Below are 20,150 nucleotides of genomic sequence, written 5' to 3'. Positions count from 1 at the left end.
GACATCAGAGGACCAGTTGTCCGTCTAACATAGTTTGAATAATAATAATAATAATAATAATAATAATAATTAATAATAATAATAATAATAAATTCATCCATTAATTCCGCCGCTCCATCACGTCAACTATTGCATTATAAAAGTGGTTCGAACCAATAATGAAAACCATTTCATATCGATTATTAATTAACTCACGGCTGAACAGTGTAGTTTCATGCTGTCTCTCTGCTTCATTGCAGTATAAGTCAAAAGGCAAAGAAAGGGGAAAAAGAAACCACCGCTTTTGTTCCGTTCTCCACTAACGCTCTTCTCCCTGTTCACTCGACCTACTTCGATTGGACTCCTCCTTTCCCTTGAGCGTTCATCTTCCTCTTTCATTTGTTCGAGAATTAAGCGCGTGGTGCCCGAAGGACTCGACGGCTAGGCCTTCTGCGCGGATTGCGGGCGATGGTGGTGCGGCGGGTTGGGAAGTACGAGGTGGGCCGGACGATCGGCGAGGGCAACTTCGCCAAGGTCAAGTTCGCGCAGAACACCGAGACCGGTGAGAGCGTCGCCATGAAGGTGCTCGATCGCGCCACCATCATCAAGCACAACATGGTGGATCAGGTACTACTGGTTTTGCCCCTTTTGTCTCTCTTTTTGTTTTCTGGTTATTTGGATTTTTTGTTAGACTGGTGGTTGGATTGTAAAAGGATGTAATCTAAGAAATACTAGGAGACCGGAGTTGGCTCTGCGTCGCTCTGCTAGAGAAAAATAAAGGCTTTTAACCGGGTGTTCGAATTTGTGTGCAATGTAGTGCGTAAGTTTAACATAGGAAATTCGTGGTAAAAGATTCCGAGCCATTTATTTGGATTTTTTTTTTCTATGCAGATTAAGAGGGAAATTTCCATTATGAAGCTGGTTAGACATCCCCATGTTGTTCGCCTTCACGAGGCATGACCTCATCTTCTTGATGGAGCTACTTTTGTCATGTCGTTTATTGATGCCTCGATTTAAGATGGATGCCTTGCACTTTTTCTTTTGTTTCATTCAGGTTTACCTCTTGTCGCATGATTATGATTCTGTGGCATGTAGGTGCTGGCAAGCCGGACCAAGATATATATAATCCTCGAATATATTACGGGCGGCGAATTGTTTGACAAGATTGTAAGGCTTCAGAGCTGGAACTTTTTAGTTTTTTTGATGTTTTGTTTGCGAGGCTTTCATGCTCTAGTTTGCCTCGAATATATTACACTTCACAATATGAATATGTTCATTGTTCAGTTGGAAATACAACTGATCATCACTCACTACACTTCATGCTCTGAAAAAACTGAATGCATAATATATTGATTGTAAGGCTTTTGCTTGAGCCTGTTCATTGCCCAGTTGATTTTGTTGGAAACACTACTCACTATGATTTCTTACTCTGAAAAAACTGTATGTATAACATATTGACTGCTGTTTTGATATAAGGCTTTTGCTTTATCCTGTTATACTTGCTACTTTTATTTTCCATCCGTTAGCTTGTGGAATAGCAGCAATTTTGTTCATGAAAAAAAATAAAATACAATAGATCATGGAATTCAGTTATCTGTGAGATGTAAACTTCCTGTTCTGCTTATTTGTGCCAACAAAAGCGGAGACTCAAGTTGATTAATCATGGTTTTTGATGTTATGATGCCTAGGAAAGATACTTCTTTGACAAAATGCAAGCACAAAAGATAGATTAAAATCAAATGCACATTATTTTATGATTTTCTTTCTTTTCATGATTGATTCAGTGCAAGTTACTCGATGAATAATTCCACATTGTGTAGATTCGTCACGGGAAACTTAGCGAAGCTGAGTCACGGAGGTATTTCCAGCAGCTCATTGATGGGGTGGGCTACTGCCATAATAAAGGGGTTTACCATCGAGATCTAAAGGTGTTAAATAGTTGACTTAGAATTAATATTTCTAAGAAGTGCTTTGGCATGCAACACTTAGCATCATATCATTTTTCATTGTATAACTTTATATACAGCCTGAAAACCTACTCCTAGATTCACAAGGAAATCTCAAAATTTCAGATTTTGGTCTCAGTGCCTTGCCTGCACAGGTATGTTCTCGTATCCTTTTTTAGATAAATATCAGATTAACTTGTTCTGCTATTGAAAACTTTTTTGTCCTTTCTTTATTATTCAGGGAGATAGTCTACTCCGTACCACTTGTGGAACTCCTAACTATGTGGCACCAGAGGTATGCACTTTGAGAAAGAATATCTCAAGCATTTTCAAGTTTGGATAAGCCACCATACACGTAATTAATTTACATCTAAGAATGTAATATTTTTAGTAATTCGGTTCCTATGTACTTAAAATTTAATAATATGAATCTGCAAGACATGACTGTATATTTGTTCTTTTACATTTTTATTATTTATATCATAATGGTGTAGCTAACAGCAATCAGTCATACTTCATGTTGGGTAGGATATTGTAAGTCTTGTGTTATTTGAAGACGTAAAATGATGGGTTTCTTAAAAGGAAGGCTCGTTGTCTATTGACATTTGTCTTTTTCGGTAATTTAGCAAAGAGAACTTTCATGGAGACTGCAATAAGTTAACTTCATGGACTTTCTACTTGTACTCATGAACAATCCATTATGGAGCATATGGAAATTGTATATTAAAAAGTTTCCCAGTTGATCAACTTTTTAAAGTGCTCTCTCTAGATTTGTGATGCATGATTGAATTTTATTTTAATTTTTAAAGGTCATGGTAGTTGGAAAGTCTTCTTTGAATACGGATATCCAACTGCCACTTGGATCAGATCTGGAGTGTACTATATAATCTCATTATCTTTGAAATTCAAACATGAAACTTGCATAGAAATCATTTTCCATTCTTCAATTGAATGCTGACATCAGAAGACTTCGAGAATAAAATGAGACAAACATCAAGAATCATGTTGTATTACAAACTAACACACATACACATAAAGAAAAGAAATTCTCAGCTATTTTTTTTTAAATTCTTATCAAACTATCAGTGTATGCTTTTTATATTGAGTTAACAGTAGATATCAACTCCAACAAATAGATGAGAAATCTTTTAGTTGAAAGGTCCAGTACACAAAAAGTATTAAAATGGTTCAGCTGTTATCTGGGCAACTCATTATTAGGCCCTTTGGCTACATTGAAATATAGTGAAGAAAATAATGGACCACTGTTAAAGCCTAAAATATTTGTCTAGTTGTCCAGACATTCATGTTGATGTTTTTTTCACTGGTCATTATTCACACTAGAAATACCTTGTTTATCCACTATGCAACTATTAGGTGGCCTAGAGTGCCTAGGTGATTGATATACTGCTAATGGTCCTTCCTATTTGTAAGTCTGAGAAAAAAAATATTTTTTGTTAGTTCTAGGCAATAAATCTCAGGCAAACAAAGGGAACAATTATGACCATATGGATGGGATTGCTCTTTGTCATGATGTTTCAAAGCTGAAGGTGGAACCGCCTAAACGACTAATTAGTCAAATAGGTGGAGATACATCCACTTAACAGTTAAACATAAACACATGGAAGCATCCTGTACTTCACCATGTGAGATTAAGGAGTGGGTCAATGCAATTAGCCATGTGACATCAAGTAGAAGAGCCACACCACTGCTTTCACACCCAAGCTACAAAGATAAAGTAGTTTTGTTTACACTTGCACATTATTGATAATTTCCTGGTCCTATAGGCTTTTTTGCATTGATTTTGGAGGCACTGCAAAGCCACAGGAAAACATCTTACACCACAGTTCAAAGGTCTAGACTGCAGTGCAGTTTTGCAATTCTTGGGCATTAACAAAATGTACGTTTTAAAATAGTCAGAAGTAGGCCTTATAAAGCCTTTATTCTTGGTAATAGAAGCTAGTAATGAGTAATGACCTCTAGCAGATGATCTTCTTTGTTTAGTTTCTTATGGCATTTGATTTCTAGAATTGGTTTTACCACAATGATAACTAAATCATAGACTTTATTTTAGCACATTGTTTCATGATATCATATATTGGTTTTCAATAATATCATCAACATAAGCTACTTTTTTTTTTTCTTTTGCCATTTACTTATTAAAAAATGGACAATGCTAGTTTTCTTGATGGTATCTCTCTCCCCCCTAATACGCGTGCATGAATGTACATCCTCCACCAGGTACTTGGTCACAAGGGCTATAATGGTGCTGTTGCTGATACATGGTCATGTGGAGTCATTCTTTATGTTTTATTGACAGGATATCTTCCTTTTGACGAAGTTGATTTGGGTACTCTATATAGCAAGGTACATCATCATTTTTTTTGTTTTGTTCCATTTGTCAAGTAATGTAGCATTCTCAGTAAAGTTCTAATATCTGTTAAGGCTGATTAGACAACAAAAAAAGATCCAGTGTGACTGGTTGAGAATATTTATCTGGTAGAAAGCTTTGCAACATACAAGTGGAATTGGTAATTTTTCATTGCTTCCATTAAATCAAATTACATGCGCCTTGGAAGGCTGCTCAGAGTGAAATCCCTGTAGATTTTGAATAGTTTGATTGCAAGATGATCCCCATTCATGGATAAGAAAAGGAAATTCCAAAAAGATCACCAAACATATTTTAGAAGCGACAGTTATAGAATCTAGGTACAAGTTTAGACTCATATATGTAATGGGATGAAACTGCAATCAACTACACTTTTGGACAAAAGAACACCTGATCTTGGTGTCTGACCTGTAAATTGATCCCAGAATATATTCTCAAGGCTTAAAAATATCTAGTTAAATGGCATCTGGTGTTGTTGTTTATATCCCTGTTTTAAGATTTGAAACTATCTATAAGAAGTTCATCTTTTTTGGATTGATCTATTTTTTTCTTGCACTTGTCTACCTGAATTCTCCCGTCTTAAGAAAGTTAGTTATGGGAGATGTTGTGGTGCTAAAGTTTGTAGAAGTCATGAAGTAGCAAAATCTTCAAGGTTCTAGAAGGCAATTATGTTTTAGATGGTGTTTCATTGTAGATCAAAATGTTGTGAAAGTAAACTACTAGGAATTTCCCTAGTTTGCAGCATTAACAAACTTTATATAAGAAAATTTCAGTAGAAGTTTTATCTAATTTGGTTCATTTTCTAATTTCTATTTTGATTTTCATCTGTTTACGTGCATCATTTCTTCATTGTTTTTTGTTTATTTACAAATGTAGTCCCATGTGGAGAGTTGTGGGATAATGGAGTATATAAGTTTGGATAAGCGGCTATTGCGAATTGGACTTAATATTTTGGGGATAATATTGGGCCCAAAAAACTAATTAGTTAGTTCTCTCAAGTGGATCAATGTGGCATTTGTCTTACACAATGACTATGCAATCTATCAATGGCATGATGGCAATAATGCTGCGCCTCTTCTATACAAATCTCTTTTAGAGCAAAACTGATGCATTGAGCATGTTGTCTAGTGCCTGACAGTGTGGTTCGGCTGGTGCATGATATGTTTATGCAACTTTTCCATGCTTGTATATTGCTGGGTGTATCTGTTGTTTACTTGATGGAGATCAATTATTCTCAAACGATGGAATCATTTAATTGATAACAGTAACTGATTGCAGTGGGAAGAGAGCTGATTCAATGCTTCTAAGTTTGTTAGAGTTCATTAATTGAAAGAGCACCCTATGTAGTGGAATTTGAAAAGTGAAAAGACTTAATCCTTTAACATAACTTAATCAAGCTAACAGCCTACCATTCCATGTCCTTGATATTAATGTTGGCCAACTGGTTGTGCATTGGTGAATTGGTGTTGAATGACTCAGAATGCTTTATAAATCTATAAGAATTGCCTACAACAAATCGTCTTTCTTTGCATTTTTCTTATCTGATTGTAATTGCCAACATTTACAAGTAATTACTTACAATTATTTTCTGAGATTTTAACAATCAATTAGGAAATCTTCTCTGATTCCGGGTCAGTTTGGTCTAGGTATAGATTACAGGAATTGTGTTTTGAATATAATTTAAAATTCTTTTTTCTTATAATTCATGCAGATTGATAAGGCAGAATTTTCCTTCCCGTCATGGTTTTCAGACGGTTCAAGATCCCTTATCCGTAGAATTCTTGATCCTAACCCTGAGACTGTAAGTAATGTTCTTCACTGATATCTTTATCAATAATTATTTACTTATCAGCAAACTGGTGAAATGTTGTGTGTGTATGTCTTTTAGTTTTCTCATGCTAATCTGTGGCTTAGGAAAAAGATTAATTTATATTTATATCATGAACCACCACTCTTGTTGGTCTAGGTCAATGAGCTTAGAGCCTCCCAACTTCAACACACTCATGCTAATCATGACTCAGTAGTATGGGCTTGATTTTGACACTAGTGGAATTTGAACCTCAGACTTGTTGATACAATGTTAAAGTTGATTGGTGAAGCACTTATCCCCAAAGCTCTAGTTTTTAGGAAATAGACCAAATTAGACTTATATAATAGACCATTGCACTTATTCATGTAGGACTAATGGGTTTGGGGCCTCTAGCTTCAACAACCTTGATGTTTGCCAAGTAGATGGTGTATTACAAATCAAGTAGTGACATCATAATATACAGTTCAGTATCTTCCTGGGACACTACAAGTAGTTAGTGTTTTGGACATATCCCTACAGTTATGTGGCTTAGGCACAAGGTCCTTGTTAGAATACTGATTGATGCTTGAAGATGATTTTTTTTAAATTTTATTTTCATCATAACTTTTTATGCAGCATTTTCTGTTGAGTTAACTATATTATTGTTGCTCAAACTTGATTATACCACCTTATAACTCAAACCTGAGCAGCGTATGCGAATGGAAGATATCAGAAATGACGAATGGTTCAAGAAGAATTATGTGCCTGTTAGTCCATTGGAAGTGGAAGAGGTTAACCTTGATGATATATATGCTGTTTTCGATGAATCTGAGGTAATAATTTAGGCTATCTTTCATTATTTATATTTATTAATTATTTTCTTCTCGTTAATTGCAAGGAAATGTCTATTTTTCAACATCAGTGATGTCTAAAGTATTTGGGGATGAGTCTTATCTCTCAATTGTCCACACGATGCAAGACTACATCACATGTAATATTTAAATTAATTAGATAAATTTTTACTATATTGGCTAATATTTTCTTTGGTCTTCATCTCCCTCTCTTATCTCTTTCATTTCAATAGATTCAAATTGAAATGAATGGTTTTTTATCCGTTTATTTTGCCTAATTGTAGTTTTATGCGGAAGTTCAATAGAAATAAGGTAACAGATGCTTTCGGTATGGATTGTTTGCTTTATATTTAATCTATGCGAACAGTTCGGGAAGAGTGAAAAATATCTCCTTTGCTTCTTGTGTCATCTTTTCCATCCAATCTTTTATTTTTATATTGGGACCATGTACATAGAGAGTAAAAAATTGAGCTGTCATGTGCAATACAAGCATTGTGTATAAATAACCTCATTTCAGTTTTGAAAACAAAATATCATTGTTCTCATCTTGAGGAAATCACTTTTCCTAGCCAGAATTACTCAACAGAGTGATTTGATTGTGAAGATCACTCTGAATTTACCTTCCAGGTACTATAAGAGGTATTTCACTTTGGATGATTTATTTCTTTGCTTGGTTATTTTGGATGAACAAGTGCCTAGCAGTTGATAAGTGAACTATGCCTTTCTGACCAGAGTTCAATTCAGTGGCCTTGATTTAGTATCATTTTTTGATGGTAGAAATAAATTGGTTAAAGTAGTCCATGAAAATATTGTTAAGCTCTTCCTTGGGGCCCTCTCTTGCAAGCAGGTGAATGAGCAATCTAGGAACGAGGAGTTGGGCCCTCTAAATCTCAATGCATTTGATCTGATAATTCTCTCAGAGGGGTTGAATCTAGCAGCATTATTTGATCGAAGGCAGGTAGGCATCATTCTGCAATTGGTTTGTCCATGTTTTTTTTTACAAGGATTAAATATTTGGCATTATTTAGCTTATCTTTTTCATCTTGCTTGAGTTGGTGATGCAGAAACAGAAATTAGCAAAACATTTGCAGTACATTTCTGAACTTCAAGGCGCTTCATACAGTATCATTTTGTCTTAGTTAAATCTGAGTTCGAGTAATGGTTGATATGATTGGTAGATGCATACGATAGTTTATGAATCAGAGTATTAGATAGGGAACAGAAAGTTTAACAGGATGAGAATGTGAAGATTGATGTATGGGGCTGCTCAAAAAGAAAAAATAACAAAAAAATCATGAGCAATTAGGTATAACACTAACATTCAGTGTGTTGGGTTACTAGATTGTGACTTATTTATGCTCAACTTAGGGCCAGATACTGAAACAATGAATAATTTCAGTGTACAATAAGTATGGCCTTTGAACTAGATAGTCATTATCTTATTCCACTTTCAGTTTTTTGTATATTACTATCTGCTTTTGATTGTTGATTTTCCCCTTCAAATAGTTAGTGACACTACTACTTTTGTATCCTTATTGCTACTATCTGATATGCTTTCTCACCTCATTTTCTCTATTTAAGGTTTGTTATGGATCTTTTGCTAGGATTATGCAAGGCATATAACACGATTCCTATCTCGCAAATCAGCTAAAGTTGTATTGTCAAGTATGGAGGTTGTTGCACAATCAATGGGCTTCAAAACTCACATCCGTAATTACAAGGTTTAATATCAGCAATTTTTCCTGAATATATCCATAATTAAATGCAAAAAGGAATTATTATGTTGATCTGTAGCTTTTCCTATGTAAAGTAGGTACTTTAGGAACTTAGAGGCTGTATGACATGGTTATTTCTATGTTGAAGCATAATCAGTTAGCATAAATTATTAAACACGATAATGATTGTAACTGAACATAGGGATGACTACCTGCAGGTATCTGTGGTGGTTTGAATTAAACTGGTAAAAGCACATCCAGGAAGATACCCTACTGAGTTTTCTTCATAACAATTTTCATAGCATGTGTGGTGGGCATTTTTGTTTCTCAGGGAAGAAATGGACACTTCTCTTGCGCATGGCATTTGATTTAAACTTACCTAGGTTAGACATTTGGAATCCCAATTACAGCTATTGTCAAATACTTACATTTCTGTTAACGTGGAATTGGATACTGAAAGGATCTCATAACTATGATCCATTTCTACTACTGTTAAACATTTTCTGTGCTTTTGGTTGTCTTTGAGCAAGAACTAGTCAACAGAAATTTGTACCATTACAGTTAATGATTTTGTTTCCCTTCCGTGATAGGAAGTGAAAATCATATTTTTAAACGGTGCAAATAATATGAGAGCCAAAAATAAATTTCCATATATTACATATACTATATTTTTGTTATTAGATAATTTGTGTCTGATCCTTTTATCCCTTTTATGGTTGTCATGAAAATGAATTGTTTATCAATTGGTTTGTGGTTCCCTAATCACATGAAAATATGCAGATGAGGGTGGAGGGCCTTACAGAAAATAGAACTGCTCATCTCTCAGTTGTGATAGAAGTAAGCTGGCTATTTTTTTAGCATATGAGGGTTATTTGTCCTAAGATGTTCTCATGGCCTTGTCCTGAATTGTGAAGCAGATATTTGAAATTGCTCTATCTTTTTTGATGGTGAACATTCAAAGAGCATCTGGAGATGTGACAGATTATCTAAAGGTCTGTCTCAGTTACTCAGTTTAACTTGTAAATAAATATAATAATGTGATGTGTTTGGAATTTGATTTTAATTTCAAACAGCACATGATTATTGCCGAAACATCGATTCTCATTGATAAGGAATACAAACTAGAAATGTTGGCTGATGATAGTATCTACTATGTTTGGTGTGATACCTGTTTCAGAATTGTGCTTGAATTGAATAATGACATTTACAGGTCACAAAGAAACTAGATTCTAAGCAATTGACTTTTTTCTTATATTATATGAGAGAAGGCATCCCTTGAATGGAAATAAGCGGGATGCCATTTATAGAAATAGACAGGTAGCTGATAGAGAAGCTGTGGAAGATAAGTAGGATTGAAGGTCTTATTCTTATCTCATGCTTTTGCAATATCTGTGCAGTAGTTTCTATTGTGTAAGTTCTTTTTTATTGTAACCAACTTCATGAGTTAAGTCTATTCTAGAGGCCCCTCTACCTTCCTCTAATCAGTCTTAGTATAGTGGCTGACAGAATTTTTAATCTTTTGACTTGAGTCACACCTTTGTCAGAGTAGTTCTTCTATGCAGAGAACTAAACCTAAGCTATATTTTAAGAATTGGAAGAGGCATGTACCTTTGACAGGTAACTAAACTGTCTTGTGGTATAGGCATTTTCCCTTCACTGCTTGTTCTGCTCATTTCACCATAACTGGATTTTCAACACTTCTTGTTAAATCCACTATGGATCGAGAATCACTGTCGGTTGAATCATAGTAAATTATAGTAGAACAGATTGAGCATCAGAATGGATCACAAAATTGCTTAGGTGACACAATTTTTTTTTGATTTTTTATAAGCAAGGAGATAACCTGAATACAGTATGGATATTGCAATCTTTTGGTTATTTAAGAGTAAAACAAGATTATAAAAATTCATCACAAGAAGCTTGAACTGTTAAAAAAATTACCATTTAGAATAGGTTTTATGTTTAATAAAATAGAAACCCTTTTACCTCTTCCAAGTCGCTGATTAGTTATTTTAAAATCTATTGCAATGTGGATACTTGAGCTAGTTGCAAAGTAAATTAATAGATTGTGTTTAAACAAAATAGAAACTTTTTTGTACCTTTTGTAAGTCATGCTATAATTAGTCATTGCAGTACCTATTGCAATAGACGAAATTGGTTGCCCTTTCAGGAAAGTTAAGTTTTTAGATTTCTACTGAATCATGCAATCCTTGTAAAAGTGAAGATAATGTAAAATGATGCGGACGCTAGAAATGGTAACCAAAAGAAGATTTTAGCACAACGCTACTTATCAATCACAATTCCATGTCAATTGAGGAAAGCTATCTGAAATTTTATTGATCTGAAAATTCCTGATTACTCGTCAACTTGATTTGCAGTTCAATAAAAACTTCCATAGCAAACTGGATGAAATTATCTGGAAGCCCGCTACTGAGAGGAACAAAACACGGTTCACCAGAAAGTCCAAACGCTGAATCTTGTTTGCTAAGATGGTCTGTCCAAACACTGAGTATCTTTTGTTGTCTCTATTTTCTTAAACATGATGGAATTTAGTTTTGATATAATTTTGCATGCAGTTGACACAAAAGTTAGTGTTGTTTAATGCTGCAAGTATATACGGGTAGTGATTGAATCATTTTACATTTGTGATTCCTGGGCAGGTCACAGACGAGGGAGACTTTTCTTGTTTGTAGCGAGTTTATTCAACTACCAGGTTCCTGCCATCAGAGTAGCTAAAGAATTCAGGCATCAACAATCGTTGCACCAATCTTGTTTGGCTTTGTTTCTCTACTAGTGTTGCCCACTTTCCTGGATGCTTTTGTCAACATGGATGTAATGTATTCGAGAATAGCAACTCTCGCCGTGCTGAGATTTGTTTTTTGTGTTATTGATTGGGGCTAATTGAATCCTCTGTAGTCAGACAATCGATTGAACATGATATGCCATATTGTTCGTGTTCAATCACCATTGCTGTTGTCTAAGGTATTGTAAGTTTGTAACCGCAGTTATGCTTTTGGCCATGCAATGCTGGTGCTTAAATAGCAAAGAGCTTGTACGTTCTTTGATGCAAATCTCCACTGTGCTTTTATGTCTAGAAAAGCAATTCGCCCAAAGTTAATATTTTGGCTAACGTTTTGTCATTATGAGGTCTAGGGTTCGAATCTCGGTGTAGTCGAGGTAAATGTTTCATTTATGTGTAAGTCATTATTTTCAAAACTAATAGTCGTCCGTGATTTATCTTCTCTGTGTTGACCTTAGGATGAGTTGATGGGAGTGTTGTGGGTAAACGTATTCATCTTTTGTCATTATATATAGAAAAGTCATTGAGTTGGATCTAACTCAAAAATAGCAAAGATTTTTTTTTAATTATTAACACTTCGGACTAGGTCAATTAGGACTATAAATCAGCTAAGTTGAGTCAATTTTTGTGATGTTTAAATTTATTTGATAAAGTAATTTATCTAAGTTTAGTATAAAACGAATTAAGTTGATTCGTGAGATGTTATTGAGTTTTTAATTTTAGTTTGTTTGAAATTTTTATATTTTAAATTTGTTTAGTTAATTATTAATTTTGATAATATAAATTTATTTATTTATTTAGCATCCAGAGTTATAATATTTTTATAAATGAATATGATTTTTGAATATTATTTATGAATATTAGTTAATTGAGTATGTGTTTAAATTTATTGTTTAGTTTAAGAAATTGTTCATTTAATTAAGATTGTATATCTTGAATAAACATAAAAAAAAAATTAGCTTACCGGATTGAATATTAAATTTATTCACAAACATGGAATCGATTGACTAAGGTCAATCTCTTTTAATAATCATATTGATGTATTATGTTAATTGTGCATAATACTTTCAGAGTAAATGTGTAGATAAGTCTATGAAAATTTAGATCGTTCACACGATTAATTTCATAATCATATGTGAAAAGACAAATTAAGTTATAATTGGTTACTATGGATAGGATATTTTTTTTATTATATTGAAATTCGATCTCCTTATTTATCATAAGAATATCTATTCGGTAGCAGCTAACTCAATTCATGTTCCGGTGAAAAATAAATTTATCTTGAATACGATGATAATAAAAGATGATTCATTCATCTCAACATCTTAGTTCGTTTCCAAATCATTGACATAATATTAAAAAAAAAAAGAAAAAAAAACACATACCCACTCATCAAAATTTAGTTCTCAAATTTTACTGCAACAATATTATGATGCGCAAGCTAATTACCCATCCCGAAAGGACAAATCCACACCGAACACGAGATGACAATTGGTCGTCCTCGAGAAATAATCAATATTTTTTTTTTAAAAGAAAACTGCAAGTCTGCAACTGGAATCCAAAGTGGAGCTCACAAAGCAAGGCATATGAGAATAAAAAGTACGAAAATGTACATCGATCTCAAGGCCTCGCACGTGGACGCGCAAATGTCAAAGCAATTGCAACAACTGTTTTCAACATCCAACTTCTCAAACTGTACGACCATCAGTACTGCTAAAAGAACATTTACACTCCATTTTAACTCAATAGTAAAAACAAGGGCATCTTATATTGGTTTATCAAAAGACATCATCTTCTTTTATATATAACCTAGGTTTTCAATTTTTAATATCAGATTAATTCCGAAGATCATCGATTCCATCTCACATAATTTTTTTTTTATCGGTCCTAAGATTAAATCTCAAAAATGTCACAACAGTACTTTGACTATAGACTTTCACGATCTTCACCGTCCATATAAAATAGTTGTAACACCGAATGTACTTTTGTTCGTGAAAATAAACCTGTGAATTATTTTCTCTGGTGGATATTCAACTCATGGTCGTCTAATCTTAGTTTTTTTAATGAATTCAACGCATGCTCTAGCAAAGAATCGAATCGTATTCGTCTAATATGCATCCATACCGTCTTACCATTCTGTCAAATTTAAGAGTGAATTATATCTTTATTGGTCAGTATCTGTTTGTCTTTTTTATTTATTATCATTCTAAAGTCATTATAAGAATTTTTAGTTAAAAGTAGTTCGACCAATTAAAAGGCTCAAATTAATTAGTATTAAATTGACACCATCACTAATTTAAATCACTTTAGTGTTATTAAACGTTTAGTTAAAAGTATTCGATAGATGTAAAAGGTTCCTTGGTATTTTAAATATTTTTCAATGATCCTAAAATGCATCGATAATGAAAAAAAAAAGTTATCGGCAGAGTCGTAATTAAATTGTCAAATACTATTGGATTCAAAAATAAAGGAAAAAATATTAATAAATTCAAAGGACCAATAAGTGTATTGGTATTGATTTGACCAGAATTTGTGTGTGGCTTTTTAAGATTATATAATCCTAATTGGCCACATTGAAATTTTTTGAATGACCGTCCAAAAATCTAACATATTTTGATTAGAGAAAAAAATTCTATAAATATATTGTAGTTGGGGTTTGAACTATAGGTATCTTAGAGATAATATGGATGTCTTATCGTGACACCATGAGTCCGGAGATAAAAAAATATTTGATAAAAAAAATCAATATTAATGAGCACAAAGTAGTAAATATTAATTTCAATGGGATGAATCAAGTATCCAGCTCTGGGATAAACTATGTATTATAAAATACGGTAGAAAATTCAGCCCTTCAATTTTAAACAAGGCACTCTATTTTAATTCCTGCTATATGTATATTATACTTTTATTTCCAAATTTTAATTTTGGGGAGAACAAAAAAATCTAAGGCTTAAAACATTTTAGGAACCCAAAAAACCTTTCTTAATTAGTAACTTCTACATGAACAAGCACAGCGTTATATACGTTAGATGCTTGCCTATATTGCAGCTAGCGGGCAAGAAAAAAGATCCCAAAATTTCTTTACAAGCCAAAAAAAGGGGCACTGAACTCCAAAAAAAAAACAAAAAACAGAAAACAAAAAACAAAAAACACAAAAAAAAAAAGGGAAAAAGAGACAGAGAGGGAGAGAATCAGTCGTGCCAACAGAGGAGCATGACGACGCAGCGGCGGATGATGTAAAGCCTCGCCTTCTGCTCGCGCAGGACTTTGCTGATCCCCCCGCGCTGCGTCGACGACACTTTTCCGCCGCTCCTCATCTTCATCGGCTTAACTGAACTGAATCGAAACAGAGGCGCATGCGGAAAACTCACCAGGTGGATTTCAAGACTGGAGATGGACGATTTTATAGAGAGGTGGTGGTGGCGAAGGAGGAGGAGGAGGAGGAGGAGATGGTGGGAAGGAGCGTGCGACTGCACTGGCGCAAGCTCGTTCTCCTCTCTGGCCTTGGGAGGTGCATTTTTGGCGCTGAGACCTGCACGCTGTTCCACAATTGTCGGCAGACAATTGGAACGATTATAAAAATGATAAATCACGGATTTTTATAAAAATCGTTAACAACAGCAAATAGCATGATATGATGAGTTTACAAACATAGTAAGAAAATTTAACAGTCTAAACACATTAAATAACTTTCCTACTTTATATAGCAAGGACTTCTGATGTTTATGTTTTTAAGTTCAGAAATGAATTTTTGGCTTGATTGCTTTATCTATTAATTTATATCCTCTGACTTTAAAATCCTAAAATGATGGTTCTAGCATAAACTGTATATATGTAAAGGAGTAATAGGAAAGTTTAATCCTTCGTTCATTTTAATGTTCAAATGTTTTTAAGTTTAGAAGCTCTATCAGTTTGATTCTGATTAGAAACAATCAATTTAAATAGAAGATATTTGTAAATTCTTCATTACAAAACAGTTGTTGCGAACTGTACCTTTTTTTTTAAAAAAAAAAAACTCAGCAGCTCCAAGAAACTAAAGGAAACTCAGAGTCAAGCAAGCCCAACTGGAGAACCCTTAACGCTTAATCAAACTTACTATTTATTAGTTTACTCCACTCCACAAGATGGCTCCTCGAAATCTTCCTTGACCTCTTGTTGAATCCAGGGAAAAAAAATTTGCTAAACTAGTACGGCCATTTTAGCAAGGCTATAATCAACTTTCAAAGTTATCCAAAGGCCATATCAAATCTTGGACACAAAATTAATAGGATTTATCTTCCTTCTCCAAAGATTAATACTATCAGCATAAATGTGTAAGCCAAGCCCATAGTGTTTCACACGCTTGGCTCCTCCTTTCTCTGGTAAGTCTGGTGTGAGCTGTTGTTTGATGTTTTGTTGTGTTTCTCCTTGTTCTTGAACTTGAATCTTTTTATTGGCTGAGAAAAGAACAACACCAACCTAGAGTTTTGCAGATATATCATATATACATTAAACTTATAGTGCAGCTCAATTCTTCAACTCTACGGCAGTTCTAAGAGCTATCGAAGCATCGACGGTGGAGGAACTGGATAGGCGACTGGCATGGCGTATGATGGAGCGAGCATAACCGGAGTTCCCACTGCCGTAACCGTGTGCGCACTGATCGGATGGCCAAACACGGCCATTCCCGGGACGTTGGCCTGCAGAGGATGCTTCACTGGCGAAGCGACGGCTGTCGAATCCGCGTTGCTCTGGCCGGAGATGGGAGCTGGTGGAGAAGACGCGTCGACCCCGTTCGCGCTCGTGATGTCGTGGATGCTCGATCTCCGGCGGTCTCGGTTCATGGAGTTGAGCCGGATGAAGTATTTCTGAGCGTGGCTTGCGACTTGAGTGGGAGTCCTTGAGGTGACGAAGTTCCTCGATATGCTCCTCCAGTCGCCCTTGCCAAACTTTTCGAGACCAAGGAGGAAAAGCCTACGAGATTAATAGCAAGAATGAACACAAACTTGCTATCAGTTCCAATTTTTTTTTTTTTTTCAGATTTACTGGAGGATGATATTCAGTAGAAGATTTAGAATAGTTTGCTGTTTTTAACAGTTAATTGAAACAGAGAAGACATGGAGAAAGACAACCTGTGCTCTTCTTCAGTCCAAGGGATTCCTTTTCGCCGTTCTTGTTCGGCTTTGGAGCAGCTCTTTCCTTGCCCTGCTCCATTCTCGAGAACTCCTCTGTTCCTGTCCGCCGATCCATGGCCGCCGCCGTTGCTATCACGCCGGTGCCTCTCCTTGGCCGGAGGCGAACCCGAAGGCGCGGCCTCCTCGCCGGCGTATCGCGGGACCGGGACGCGTCCTGCCTCGATGGCCTTCACGTCCTCCGACAGCGCTTCGTAGTGCCGCCTCACCTCCGCCGCCGTCTTCCCCGGCACTCTCGCAGCGATCATCTCCCACCACGCGCCGCCGTCTCCGTTCTCCTCCGGCTGCGAGGCAACCGTCGCCAGGGCGTCCTCGAAGCGCTTGTCGTCTTCCCGTGTCCATTTCTCCGCGGCCGCTTCCATCTCCGGCCGCCGGCAGGTCGCAGGGTCGGGGGCTTCACGGAGGGAGGAATTTATCCTACGGCGCGGTGACGGGATCCGCAGTTCCAGTCACCACCGGTGACCTGGAGCCACCGTGACGCTGATGCAGCCAAAGATCTGTAAATTGACGGCAGTGGAGAGACGTGGTCGATTCTCCATTTCTCATCGAGTGGAGACACAATCCACTAACTCAGTCGTCTGATTGGTCACATTCTCGTCGTCTAAATTTTGTCGCCGTCACCCTCGCTCGAAGTGGCCCATGAAAACGATCGAAACGGGTGGCGATAGGAGTCACAAATTGATAGAAATTAATCATTGTAAAACTAAACTAAAAATGCGATAATAGAACATCACAAATAACATGAACAAATTTCTAGCCTCATTATAAATGTGCTTTCCAATTTGTAAAACATTTAGACAATCAAACACTTGCAGTTGACTACTTGATGCAAATATACTTAATACACGACTCTGGTTTTCTGATGGCATATCTAAAACAATACCACGTATTATTCAAGTTTTAAACAAATTACAGTGCCTGGAACACCAGGAAAGAGGTCTGAAAGAGCATCTCACATCTCAAGTTTTAATTATTCAATTTGGTTCGTCATGGAAGTACACAAATTTACAATAAGGTTGCTGAGTTGCACTACATCAAACATGGTGGTTATTGACTTCAAACCAAAAGACTCGAGGTATTATCATCTACTCGAGCATCATTCTGCTTCGCTAAGGATTGGGACAATCAGAGGTTTCAGCTGAGCGAGATAAACAATTGCCCACCTAATAAAGAAATAATAAACAAAATAAGTTATTGAGCATATAAGACTTGGGCAATATTCTTGTTGTTAACTTGCATAATTCGCATATACACTGTGTTAATTATTATTAATGTTAGCATATAATAGGTCAGATGGAAGCAATTCTATGACTGACCCTACATAGCAAGAATAATTGAAAGAAAGGAACTGGGGTAGGCAACGACTTACATCATCCAGCAGCATACTGTTGCAGTGATGATCAGTGTTAAGTGAAACCTGCATAACCAAAATGTCAGAATTATTTCACGTTTTAACTAAATTAAACCTAATTAAAACTCCCAAACACCAGTGCTTTCACTTGGTATCAACTTTTCCTTTCCCCGTGTTGGAATAATTCCTGCTACCAAAGTGTATCAAAGCAGACTTCCTAATTTCACTTAGGTTGCCACGGAGCCATATTACTATCAGGTTAATGCACAGCCTCTATGATATTAGGTGAAAAAGGTGGATCCCATGTTTTCCTGAAAAGTGAAAACATGCTGCAAATGAACAGAATTTGATCATCTTTTAATGGAAAATATATCTTGCGCAGGGTAAATCCTCTTCCTTCCATACTCATACCACTCCCTTGTAGGCTTATCAATTCCAGTCTACTCTTCCATTCTTATAATATAATGACACACGCCAGAAAATGCTGCTTATCAACCTATTTTTCTGTACTGTGAAAAATAATGTCCTGATCTTGAAATGAAATTGAGAAAAGCTGTTGCTTCAGCCATCAGGTACATACTACGAAGCCTATATAGTATTTTTTTGACTTATATATTTTGAGGAAGCTTTTATCAAATCAATCAACCTATAACGTAACTTAAACAGTATGCAAGAGATGAAAAAACTACTTGAAGAACATCTCTAGTAATGGAAGTATTAAGAAGATAATGAAGCACCTTAATCAACCTTTTATTTCTAATTAAACAAAGCTTATTTGGTTAGCATGGTGTAAAAGCGTCCACCATCACTATCATTAGTAGTCCTAAAGAATGAAAGCACTAAAAAACACAAGACACCAAATATTAATTCAGAAATGAAAATTTTGATAGTTTCTAAACTCCAAATTAAAACCGTACAGGTTGTTAATCTGTTAACCTGGGAACCAGAAGTCAATTGACTCCAGTTGAAACAACAGGAGCAGTCCAGTAATTGACTGGGTAAAATAAACCATGATTGTTCCTATCTGGGTTTGAACAGACTGCTCTGAACCAGAATATTTTCAGCTGGAGTAAGATTTTTACATATGAAATGATATAAACATGATGCAGACAAGAACATACCAATATAAATTTTGTTAAAGTATTGAATCTGAGAAAATAAGTATGAGGCTTGCTACTCTGGATGGGAATAATTTACGTATAATTCAAAAGAAAATAAAATATCTATAGTTCATAGCCCACGTTCAGGCTGACTGATCCTTGAAGTTCCATCTATTAGTGTCGATTTATTAGTGTCGATTTGAATCTAATTTAATTCTTATCCATTTCATTCCATGAATTACTAGCGTATTAATAAACAACTTATTAAGAAGAACATATTATTGGAAAATGCACGCCAATATAGAAATCAATGACTAAAACAATTTACTCTACTACAATTATTAGTATGCGAGTTGAACTATACAGGAGAAGCGAGTGAATTTGAGAAATGACTCAAATGAGTTAAGAAAGGAACGTTGCATGGAATTCTGAGACGAGATATGCTCATCGAGGATAGAAAGTGGCCAAACTTTTGAGCGTGATTATAACATTTGTGATTCATTTACAATATCAGGTTCTAAATAATAAACAAGTAATTTGCAAACAGAAAGGAAAACCAAGCATATCCTGTCGAAAGAACTGATAGCAATGAGATCGATGAAGTCAAATTCAACAGTATAATAAAAATGGAGAAGGGCAAAGTGCTCGTTTGCACTATCCCAAGAGAAATTTTTAATTTTGCCCAAGGATCTAAGCTAAAGACCTAACTGATCACGCTTTTTCAAATAAGCAAAAAAAAACACAATCGACGTCAGCATTCAAGGACCAAACGAAACCCCAATTGCCCTAATCGTGGATCTAAAGCCCTAATCGTCAAGAACATGACGAAGCAAACAAATCCATAGCACAAAGACTATACCGGCTCCAAGCGCAAATGAAACAACATGAAAAGGACAAAATGGAAGATATAGGAAAGGAACGCACAAATTGGTGGAAGCGCCGCGGTTGAAGCAGAGGCGGACGAGAAGCGAGGCAATGAGCCCCGCCGCAAAGAAGATGATCGACGTCGCCATGAACCCCATCAGAAGATCTGATTCTTCCGTTATGCTGCGACCTCCTCCG

The 20,150-nt window shown here is 35.7% G+C and overlaps 3 protein-coding genes across 4 annotated transcripts; 1 reads left to right on the top strand and 2 right to left on the bottom strand.

Moving 5' to 3' along the window:
- The first annotated feature begins 248 nt into the window (after positions 1 to 248).
- Positions 249 to 11,737, top strand: LOC122026341 (CBL-interacting protein kinase 8-like). Of its 2 annotated transcripts, XM_042585016.1 has the most exons (15): positions 250 to 606; positions 871 to 933; positions 1,075 to 1,146; positions 1,800 to 1,907; positions 2,006 to 2,080; positions 2,167 to 2,220; positions 4,164 to 4,289; positions 6,023 to 6,112; positions 6,811 to 6,933; positions 7,799 to 7,909; positions 8,556 to 8,672; positions 9,447 to 9,503; positions 9,584 to 9,658; positions 11,045 to 11,158; positions 11,327 to 11,737. In XM_042585016.1, the coding sequence occupies exons 1-14, from the start codon at positions 448 to 450 to the stop codon at positions 11,138 to 11,140; spliced, it is 1,326 nt and encodes a 441-aa protein (XP_042440950.1). In that variant the 5' UTR covers positions 250 to 447; the 3' UTR covers positions 11,141 to 11,158; positions 11,327 to 11,737. The 2 variants fall into 2 exon arrangements, 1 of the variants encoding a protein (XP_042440950.1); XR_006124112.1 differs by lacking the exons at positions 11,045 to 11,158; positions 11,327 to 11,737 and adding an exon at positions 8,885 to 9,049 and having other exon boundaries at positions 249 to 606; positions 9,584 to 9,661.
- Positions 11,738 to 15,402: 3,665 nt separating this feature from the next.
- Positions 15,403 to 16,999, bottom strand: LOC122026260 (transcription factor MYBS1-like). Its single transcript, XM_042584925.1, has 2 exons — positions 16,578 to 16,999; positions 15,403 to 16,419 (listed from the first exon to the last, which is right to left on the bottom strand). The coding sequence occupies exons 1-2, from the start codon at positions 16,997 to 16,999 to the stop codon at positions 16,005 to 16,007; spliced, it is 837 nt and encodes a 278-aa protein (XP_042440859.1). The 3' UTR covers positions 15,403 to 16,004.
- Positions 17,000 to 17,505: 506 nt separating this feature from the next.
- Positions 17,506 to 20,146, bottom strand: LOC122026261 (V-type proton ATPase subunit e1-like). The gene is made up of 3 exons (XM_042584926.1): positions 20,013 to 20,146; positions 18,007 to 18,054; positions 17,506 to 17,800 (listed from the first exon to the last, which is right to left on the bottom strand). Exons 1-3 carry the CDS (start codon positions 20,108 to 20,110, stop codon positions 17,734 to 17,736), a joined length of 213 nt encoding a protein of 70 aa, XP_042440860.1. The 5' UTR covers positions 20,111 to 20,146; the 3' UTR covers positions 17,506 to 17,733.
- Between the last annotated feature and the right edge of the window lie 4 nt (positions 20,147 to 20,150).

This window comes from Zingiber officinale, chromosome 10A (assembly GCF_018446385.1).
Source record: "Zingiber officinale cultivar Zhangliang chromosome 10A, Zo_v1.1, whole genome shotgun sequence".
NCBI lineage: Eukaryota > Viridiplantae > Streptophyta > Magnoliopsida > Zingiberales > Zingiberaceae > Zingiber > Zingiber officinale.
This window is presented reverse-complemented; position numbering and strand designations above follow the sequence as displayed.